The sequence below is a fragment of the Neoarius graeffei genome, chromosome 17, assembly GCF_027579695.1.
Source record: "Neoarius graeffei isolate fNeoGra1 chromosome 17, fNeoGra1.pri, whole genome shotgun sequence".
Taxonomy (NCBI): domain Eukaryota; kingdom Metazoa; phylum Chordata; class Actinopteri; order Siluriformes; family Ariidae; genus Neoarius; species Neoarius graeffei.
Window position 1 is genome coordinate 32,094,547 of NC_083585.1, and position 10,975 is coordinate 32,105,521.

At 44.0% G+C, this 10,975-nt stretch overlaps 1 protein-coding gene across 3 annotated transcripts in view; it reads left to right on the forward strand.

The window, feature by feature from the left end:
- The window catches only part of brip1 (BRCA1 interacting helicase 1), a 77,254-nt gene that overhangs the window by 1,750 nt on the left and 64,529 nt on the right, over positions 1-10,975 (forward strand). For all 3 annotated transcript variants that reach the window (XM_060944024.1, XM_060944023.1, XM_060944025.1), the window contains exons 2-3: positions 7,365-7,491; positions 9,463-9,574. In XM_060944024.1, coding sequence (XP_060800007.1) covers positions 7,399-7,491; positions 9,463-9,574 — 205 coding nt within the window. In that variant the 5' untranslated portion in view covers positions 7,365-7,398. The remainder of the gene's footprint in view (positions 1-7,364; positions 7,492-9,462; positions 9,575-10,975) is intronic.

A 10,975-nucleotide genomic window follows, 5' to 3' on the forward strand; every position in this document is an offset into this window, starting at 1 on the left:
AACAGTTATTCCCTGACAGTGAAGTGAATAATATAACTGTGACGAATCAGAATTACTTTATTAATCCCTGGAGGGAAATTCAAATTTGCAACCAAGCTCCTGAATCCAAGAAGAGGTAAACATGTCTAAAAAATAGAAGATAAAATAGTCTTTAAAAAAAAGAATAAAAATAAAATAAATTTCAATAACTTATTATAACTGTGTCTCTCAGTTGTTCAGTGTGGAAGAATCAGCCGTTTACTGAACGTGCTCCTGTGGCTGATCAGCTCCTCATGTAGAGGGTGGGAAGGACAGTCTAAGATTGTTTGTTTTTATTTTGGACAGTGTCCTCTTCTCCAACACCACCGTCAGAGAGTCCAGTTCCACGTCTACAACATGGCCGGCCTAAGTCAAGTTTGTCAAATATGCAATACATGCTTGACATACAGCACAGATGAAATTTCAGTCCTCTCTGACCCACGGTGCAAACAGGCAATGCAATAAATAAAAATGGAATAACTGAAATAAACAATATAAACACTCTAGATAAGAACTAGACATAGACTAAACACTCACAGGTATATACACAAACATACATATGTGTATATATACATATAAATTGGAGCAAAAGGACATAAAATAAACAGTCAAGGGCACTTGAGGTATAGCAGGTAAACAATAAACTAATAGCTGATAAGGTGAGGTAGTGTGGAATAGTGTAAATGAGCGAGGTAAAGTGAAATGTGCAAATGAATGTTGAGAGTATGTGTGTGTGTTGGGGGGGCTGTAAGGGTGACATGATGTCAGATGCTGAAGGGGGGGCAGGGGGGTGTGCGGGCAGAATCTGTGACGGGGGTAGGAGGGGCAGAACAGGGAGGGAGTTGAGCCTCCTGACCGCCTGGTGAAAGAAACTGTCCTTGAGTCTGCTGGTTTTGGCCCGGAGACTCCGCAGTCTCCTCCCTGACAGCAGCAGACTGAAGAGGCTGTGAGATGGGTGGGTGGGGTCACCTGCGATCCTGATGGCTTTGCGGGTGAGGCGGGAGTTATATATATCCATAAGAGAAAGGAGAGAGACATCAATGATCCTCTCAGCTGCTCTCACGATGAGCTGCAGAGACTTGCAGCAGGACACGGTGCAGGCGCCGTACCACACGGTGATGCAGCTGGTCAGGATGTTCTCGATGGTGCCTCTGTAGAAAGTGTGCGTGATGGGGGCCGGGGCTCTTGCTCTCCTCAGTTTGCGGAGGAAGTAGTTAGTTAGTTAGAAACTTTATTGTCCCCTTGGGGAAATTTTGGTCAGCAAGTGAGGTACACCAGGCATGTTGTATTTGCCTATGACATGAAGGAACAAAGTCTAACACATTTACATTACACATTTACCCAGATATTAACAAAAAAGACATTGGACATTAGACAGGACAAGACAAACTATTCAACAGTCCCACTCACAGTTTCTACTTCTCTGGCATAAGTGCATAATGGCCAAAATGCACTGGTTGTGCAAAAACGCTGGCTGTGTAGGTACAGTAGGGAGGGGAAATAAATAGCACTAAAGTGTCCTAGATAAAAGTATATACTGGAGAAATGTGCAAACAGCAAGGAGGAAATAAATACATCCTTAAAAACAATAAAAACGTTAGAAGTTAAAAATGTACACTCTAAGATAAAATGTGGCTTCCCTGCTCAGGCCCGCTGAACAGTTCCTGCACAATTAAAATCAAAATTAAGATCTGGGATTTTGTTTATTAAAAAGGCTAATGGCTTGTGGAATGAATGACTGCTTGGTCCTATTCTTGGAGAGAGCAGGGTAACGGAATCTATTGCCTGATGGCAATAATTCAAATGTATAAAATAGAGGGTGTTTCTTATCTGCTAAAATCGTGTCTATTTTACTCAGTAAACGTTCCCTATAGATCATCTCCAAGCTTTTGAGATTTGTGCCACTCAGCTTGCTAGCAGTTGTTGTTATTTTCTTTAGCCTTCCTTTTTGTGCAACTGTAGCATTTCCAAACCAACAGATGATGGCAAACGTCAAGACACTTTCCACAAAAGCACTGTAAAACATTCTGGTTATGCTGGGATTTACCTCAAAGGAGACCAGCTTTTTTAAGAAGTGCAGCCTTTGCTGCCCCTTTTTTTGGATGGCTTCAGTGTGCTGCTCCCACCTTATCTTGTTATCTAAGACTACCCCCAAATATTTATACTCTGTGACAGACTGTATGGTCTGCCCCCCGATGACAGTGGGATTGGTTGGTTTGTCTTTTCTAAAGTCAATAGACATCTCTTTTGTCTTAGAGGTGTTGAGCAGGAGGTTGGACTTCTCGCACCAGACGAGAAACTCTTCCAGGACTGGTCCATGGTCCTGCTCATCCTTTCTGAGCAGGCTTACCAATGCAGTGTCATCTGCAAACTTAATTAAATGTCTGCCAGGATAAGAGCTGCAGCAATTATTGGTGTACAGTATGTACAGTAGCGGAGATAAAACACATCCTTGGGGGTAGCCTGTGTTAGTGATGGTTTTGTCGGAGAGAGAAGAGCCCACCTTCACCTGCTGGACTCTCTGACTCAGAAAATCTGAGAGCCACAGGATCAAGCCTCCAGCTAATCCAAAGTCCTCATGTAGCCTCTGAGCCAAGATGTTCGGCTTGATAGTGTTGAAAGCAGATGAAAAGTAAAAAAAAATTATTTTTACATGGGTTTTAGCAGCTTCCAGGTGTGTGTACACAAGATGTAGTAACGATGCAAGGGAGTCATCAACCCCCCTACTGGGACGGTACGCAAACTGTAATGGGTCCAATAGCTGATGAGTGTGTATAAAAATGTGTTTCTTCACTATTCGTTCTAAGCATTTCATAACAAGGGAAGTCAGTGCTATAGGACGGTAGTGGTTTTGCTCAGAAGGTGAAGGGATCTTTGGGATGGGGATGATGACTGAGGTCTTCCAGAGTGTAGGGACAGTCCGCTGATCCAGGGAAGACTGGAAAATGTCAACAAAAAACAGGGGACAGTTGTTCAGCGCAGTGTTTTAGGCCCTGTCCACACGGCAACGGATTCAGGTGAATCCGATACAATTGTTTATCGTTTCGGCCTGGCGTCCACACGGCACCGGCGTTTTGGGTGCCCCAAAACAAAATCTTTTGAGAATGGGTTCCAGAGTGGAAAGATCTGGCAACGGCGCCGTTGCGAAGTCGTCTGGATGAGTAGAACGGATTTGTTTACGATGACGTCACAACCACATGTGCTTCACACCGGGTAGAAGTGTAACGAACTCTATGCGAGTTGTCAACAAATCCTATAACTTGGTTCATGAAACGCGCTTACAAAATATTTTCACTGTGAATATTTATTGTGTAATGGTGCAAAGTGAGAGCGAGAGAGAGAGTTAGGGCAGAGTCAATCCCGCCAGCAAAAATAGGGAAAAAAAGGAGCGATCTCACCTCTTCAGATGTTGGTTTAAGTCCTACAATACATTCCTCAAAAAGGGCGTAGAAGAACAAATTAATCCATCAACGTGTAGCATTTAATTTATTCCGGATCATTAAAGACGCCGCCTTCCGCGTAGAATCATACGTCATCCTCACCGCCATATTGGATGGGTCAAAGCGGAGAATAAAGATGCCTCATTCATGTGCTGCGTTTAACTGTACCAACAGGTTTGCCGTCCAAACGAGATCACATGGGATTACCTTTCACAGGTGAGACTGGAAAAATACTTTTCATTGTATTTGGTCATTATAATGTAATTTTACGAACAGATTTTTCTGACTTTGTGGCTAATATGAAGTCTCGTGCATAATAGTTTATGCGCATCCGTCCTTACTTCTATTGTTCTGGTGTCTCCGAAGGGACCGTCTTACAGCACCCCTAGAGGTGTGGCATGTGTATTGCATCGTTTTCAGCAAGCGTTGCGTTGCCATATGTACCTGATATTTTACTGATCCGTTGCCCATGTGGACGTGATATTTTTTTTTTTTAATAACATCTCGTTGCCGTTGTCGTGTGGATGTAGCCTGAGGTCTTCCAGAGTGTAGGGACAGTCCGCTGATCCAGGGAAGACTGGAAAATGTCAACAAAAAACAGGGGACAGTTGTTCGGCGCAGTGTTTTAATATGCTACCACAGATGTTATCTGGGCCAGGGCACTTACGTGTGTTAATTCCCTTAAATAGCCTACTGACCTCCCGCTGTGTGACAGTGATAAACTGGGTGGCTGACAGGTCAAGCTGCCCTGTATCAGTGTTCATATCAGATTTAATATCAAATCGGGAAAAGAAAGCATTTAAACCATTTGCCATCTCGCAGCCATCCTTGCCCATGACACTCATGTTGGGTTTCCCACTACCCTTATGGGGGGTGCTGGTCATGGTTTTGATTGACTGCCATGCCTGCCTTGAGTTACCCAGGGTCATGTTTTGCTCCACTTTTTGTTTATAGATATGCTTATCTATTTTAATCTGCCTTTTGATTTCTTTTTGTGCATTTCTCTTTGCAGTTTCATCTTTTTGGAAGTGGGCCTGTTTTTTCATATTTAAAAGGAATTAAAGTTTTTTTGATACCCAAGGTTTGTTATTTGGGTACACTGTGAAAGTCTTGATAGGTACGACTGAGTCCTCACAAAACGTAATATAATCGGATATAACCTCCACCTGTTCATTTAAGTCCGGGCTTTTAAAAACCTCCCAGGAGGTACAGTCAAAGCATCCCTGAAGTGCCATTATACTGTCTTCATTCCAGATCTTAACAGTCTTTATCTGGGGCTTCTCTCTCTCCAAAAGCCGTTGGTATACAGGCCGGAGATGCACCGCATTATGGTCTGATGCTCCCAGAGGGGGCAGGGCTGAAGCAGTGTAGGCACCCTTAATACTACCATAACATAAATCCAATGTTCTGTTTTTCCTAGTGTGGCAGTTTACATATTGATAGTATGTGTGCAGTGTCTTTTTCAATGAACAGTGATTAAAGTCACCCAGGAAGAATTTCGGGGCATCAGGGGATAGACTGTCTAATTTCTGTGAAAGGTTGAATATTATTTCTGATGCTTTATCCACGTTAGCTTGGGGGTGAATATACACCACTGTGAAAAAAGTTGTGGGAATTCGCGCGGTAGGTAGAAGGGACGGAGTGACGAGCTGAGCAACTCGATGTCGGGAGTACAGAGGCTCTCCCGCACCACCACCGATCCTCTCCAGCACCAGTCAGCCCGGACGAAGAAGCCCACTCCTCCGCCGCGGGACTTCCCTGTAATCCCTGGATCACGGTCGGTTCTGAAGAAGGTGTAGCCAGTGATGCGGTGTTGTTGCTCCAGGACAGGTCTTCAGAGATGTGCACACCCAGAAACTTGGTGCTGCTCACCCTCTCCACTGCAGCACCGTTGATAGATAGTGGAGCATGCTGGGTGTGCGCTCTCCTGAAGTCCACAACAATCTCCTTCGTCTTCTCCACGTTCAGACGGAGATTGTTGTCCTTGCACCACATGGCCAAGCGGCTCACCTCACTCCTGTAGATTCTCATATCGCCATTGTTGATGAGACCCACCACAGTCGTGCCATCCGCAAACTTAATGAAGAGGTTGGAGCTGGATGTTGGTGTGCAGTCGTGGGTCAACAGAGTGAAGAGGAGGGGGCTTAGCACACATCCTTGGGGGGCCCCCGTGTTCAATGTGATGGTGCTGGAGGAGTTGCTGCCGACCCGTACAGTCTGTGGTCTCCCCGTCAGGAAGTCCAGCAGCCAGTTGCACAGGGAGGTGTTGAATCCCAGCTGGTCCAGTTTATGAATGAGCTGCTGAGGAATGATTGTGTTGAATGCTGAGCTAAAGTCTATGAACAGCATTCTGACATACGAATCTTTTGTCTCCAGGTGGGTGAGGGCTGAGTGGAGGGCAGTGGAGATGGCGTCATCGGTCGAACGGTTGGACTGATATGCAAACTGGAAAGGGTCCAGGGCGGGGGGGAGGGCAGACTTGATATGCCGCATGACTAGCTGCTCGAAGCACTTCATGAGGATGGGAGTGAGTGCGACAGGGCGGTAGTCATTGAAGCAGGAGGGAGACGGCTTCTTTGGGACCGGGATGATGATGGTGGTTTTGAGGCACGTGGGGACAACAGCCTGGCTCAACAAGATGTCTGTAAAGACATCTGTGAGCTCCTCGGCATAGTCTCTCAGGACATGACCAGGAATGCTATCAGGTTTTTAAAAAGGGGCGTGGCCCCAATTTCAACAGTGAAATTGGGGCCACACCCCTTTTTTAAAGCCCCTGTATCTCAGAAACTAATGAAGATACAAGCCTAAAATTTTGTACACTATTTATTGGGCACACTGACAATATTTCCAGAAAGTATGAAGCAAATCTGAGATGGTCAGTGGCGAACATTTTTCTAAATCTGGTGATTTGGGGCGGAATTACCCAGGTTTAAAGAGCTAAAAACTACAGAGCTACTGGAGAGGCAGCCATGTCACACAACGCCCAAGGTCACATTTTCTTTACATTTTACTTCACATGTATCAAGGGATATGCGTGTCAGGGCTTGAGATCTTGGGAGCTGTCAAACGCATTTAAATGTATATACAGCCCTGCTTAGCCGATTCCATGTGTGTAGCTTATGAAATCTTTCTCCTACAGTAGCCAGTACTCTTCTAAATGAAGAAATATATAAATACATAATAGTAATTTGAAAAAATATGATTTATGTAGCAATAGATAGATGAGCATTGATACATGAATCCATGGGTTTTGAAGCTGAAGGTGACAATTCCGTATTTCAATGCAAAATCGCTAGCTGCTAAACTTGGTCTACACAGACTGTGCACTGAACCCATGCAAGCTCTCTCAGCCTGCTGGCGGATCCGCACGTGATGTCATGAATCTGGCTCCAGACTCCCTTGGGATTTTTCCAGACGTGTTTTATTTTATTTTTTTCTCCTGTAGACAGATGGCCTTGTGCAAAATTACCCTTCTGGATGAGTGTGTAAAGGGACATACTTTCATATTTTAAAAAAAAAACCCAAATTGGTCCAGGATATGCACTTTAAGGCTCTGGGTTACTGATCAGAAGGTGAAATGTTCAAACCCCAGCACTGTCAATCTGCCACTGTTGGGCCCTTGAGCAAGACCCTTAACCCTCTCCGGTCCAGGGCCGCTGTATCATAGCTGACCTTGACCTCTGACCCCAACTTAACCACAAGCCAGTGTATTTCTGAAGAAAATACTGTGCTGTATATGCCGCGAATAAAGTCGTCTTCTTAACGGAAGGATCATGAATATACGGCAGCTCTAATTTCTCACTGCTAAATTGTAGCTACGCACTATTTCTTTCAGTAGGGATGTCACCAGCAGGATGTTGTACCATTCCAGTGTCATAGCAGTTAATAAAATATTTGTATTTTCAGTGTCCCACAGGAGCTACACACGCACGCGCTCAGCATGGCTGCGGATACAGTTGAGTACACCATAGGAGGAGTGAAGATAAACTTCCCCTGCAAAGCCTATCCCTCTCAGCTTGCCATGATGAACTCTGTAAGTTTCATAACACATTAAAGAGCTGAATTTACACACATGGAGCACTTTATTAGGAACACTATACTAATACTGGGTAGGGCTTCACTTTGCTCTTGATACAGCTTCAGTTCTTTGTGGTGGGTATTTCACATGATGATGGAAATGTTCCTTTGAGATTGTGGGCCATACTGACATGATTGCATCAAGCAATTCCTGTAGAATTGTCAGGTACACTTTTTCATGCTGTGAATTTCCTGTTCTACCACATGCCAAAGGTGGTCTATTTTATTCAGATCCGGTGTCTGGGAAGGTCACTGAAGAACACTGAACTCAGTGCGTTTACATGCACATAGAGAAAATCGAATTTCTGCCGTTGCTCAACTGAAATCGAAGTTCTAAATGCCATGGAAACACCTTAGCTAGGCTGAAATTGAACCGAACTTGATTTCTCATAATCGAGCTACACGACCTAGATTATGCGATTTTTGCCGAGCTACTTAGTGCATGTAAACCCTATCGAGCTACGTAGTCGAGCTACTTACTTCAGCACTGCCCCTTCCGGAAGTGACGAGTGACGCGACCACAAGCGGGAAACACGACAGCCTCGGTCGGCATGACAACAGTAGTAGCGAGCAGCAGAAGAGGTCAGGAGGAACAAACGAAGAAGAGAAAATGGCGAGCAGAAACATGCACTTCTGGAGCAATGAGGAGACAGAGTTCATGCTCATTCAGCTTAAGGAGTTGAATATATTAAAATTCATGGACGGGAGAAAAACGCTCAATGGAGAACACGGAACTGATAACTTGGTTTACACTCTTGAATAGCTCTTCATGACAACCGGAAGTGTACCAACACGATGGGGCGTGTAGCGCCACCTGTGGCTCGGGTGCACAATGTACCTCACACAATAGCTCGATTTCCTTGTGTGCATGTAGGATTGGATTTCTCTGGCACCCCTGCTGGGACCCTTTGCTCGATTACCGACAGCAGCTCGATTTGGATGTGCATGTAAACGTACTGACTGTCGTGTTCATGAAACCGGTTTGAGATGACTTTTGTTTTGTGACATGGTGCGTTATTATGCTGGAAGTAGCAATTAGAAAACGGTAAATTGTGGCCATGAAGGCATGCGCATATTCAGGAACAATACTCAAATAGGCTGTGGCATTCAAGTGATGATTGATTGGTTTTAATGGGCCCATAGTGTCCCAAGAAAACATTCCCCACACCATCACACCACCCCCACCAGCCTGGACTGCTGACACAAGACAGGGTGGGTCCATGGACTCATGTTTGCAGCAAATTCTGACCCTACCATCTGTGTGCCTCAGCAGAAATCCAGATTCATCAGGCCAGCATATGTTTTTCCAGACTTCATCTGTCCTATCCACCTGATATTCAATGGTTAATGCATTCCGAGATGCTTTTCTGCTCACCACAATTGTATAGAGTAGTTTTCTGTTGGCTCCAAACAGTCTGGCCTTTCTCTCTTAACCTCTCACGTCAATAAGGTATTTCCGTCCACAGAACTGCTGCTCGCTGGATTTTTTTTTTCTTGACTGCATCATTCTCTGAAATCTCTAGAGACTGTTGTGCGTGAAAATCCCATAAGCTCAGCGGTTATAGAAATGCTCAAACCAGCCTGGCTGGCACCAACAATCATGCTGTGGTCAAAATCACTGAGGTCACGGTTTCTCCGCATTCTGATGGTTGATGTGAACATTACCCAAAGCTACTAGCTCCGTAAGTGCATGATTTTATGCATTGCACTGCTGTCACATGATTGGCTGGTTGGATAATTGCATGAACAAGTAGGTCTCATCCACAGGTGTTCCTAGTAGAGTGCTTAGTGAGTGTATGTTCATCTGCATATTATTCCATCTTTTGGTCAGGGAGCTGGGGTCTTTCCATGCTGTGTATCCTTTGAGCCTAATGACATTTTAAAAAAAATGTCCTAAAACCTGACATTATATTTGTTTCTCCCTCAGATTGTCCGTGGCCTGAATCGTGGGCAGCACTGCTTACTGGAAAGCCCTACTGGCAGTGGGAAGAGCCTCGCGCTGCTCTGCTCAGCCTTGGCATGGCAGCAGGCACAGTATGGTATGATTTAACACTGTGCAATAAGACCTGTCACAAATGTGGCATTTTGTCTGACAAAATGATGGCATGTAAATAAGTATTATTGAACAGCAGAGGGTAACATTGCCATCTCATAGCTCTATGGTCCCCAGTTTCCACCCATCACACAGAATCCATGCTGGTAGGCAGATTGGCGACTGTAAATTTACAGTAGGTGTGGATAGGTACGTGCAGATGCCCTGCGATGGACGAGCATCCCATTGAGGGTGTATTCACACTTCACGCCTAATGTTCCCCGTATAAGTTCTAGATCCACCATGCGTAGTTCAATGTATAGTTCATTGCAACTAATAATTTGCATGTTCCTGAAATTTTACCCATAAGTTATGCATAAGAGGAGTGCAGTAAGACTTCTATATGCCTTTATTGGATTGAACATCTACTGTATGTACATGATATTTTGCTCTGATTTTTAGACTTGAATAGATGTAAATGTAAAACATTACTTTCATGAACAGTTAGAAATACAATATAGCAAAAATAATTGGAAATAAATAATATGCAATTTTGCACAAAAATTTCAGGACTTGCATATACAGTTAGGTTCATAAATATTTGGACAGAGGCAACATTTTTCTAATTTTGGTTCTGTACATTACCACAATGAATTTTGAACAAAACAATTCAGATGCAGTTGAAGTTCAGACTTTCAGCTTTAATTCAGTGGGTTGAACAAAATGATTGCATAAAAATGTGAGGAACTAAAAGCATTTTTTAAACACAATCCCTTCATTTCAGGGGCTCAAAAGTAATTGGACAAATTAAATAATTGTAAATAAAATGTTCATTTCTAATACTTGGTTGAAAACCCTTTGTTGGCAATGACTGCCTGAAGTCTTGAACTCATGGACATCACCAGACGCTGTGTTTCCTCCTTTTTAATGCTCTGCCAGGCCTTTACTGCAGCGGTTTTCAGTTGCTGTTTGTTTGTGGGCCTTTTCTGTCTGAAGTTTAGTCTTTAACAAGTGAAATGCATGCTCAATTGGGTTGAGATCAGGTGACTGACTTGGTCATTCAAGAATATTCCACTTCTTTGCTTTAATAAACTCCTGGGTTGCTTTGGCTTTGTTTTGGGTCATTGTCCATCTGCATTATGAAACGCCGATTATTATTTGGCTGGATTTGAGCACACAGTACGTCTCTGAATACCTCATCCGACTGCTTCTGTCCTGTGTCACATCATCAATAAACACTAGTGACTCAGTGCCACTGGCAGCCATGCACGCCCAAGCCATCACACTGCCTCCACCGTGTTTTACAGATGATGTGGTATGCTTTGGATCATGAGCTGTACCACGCCTTCACCATACTTTTTTCTTTCCATCATTCTGGTCGAAGTTGATCTTGGTTTCATCTGTCCAA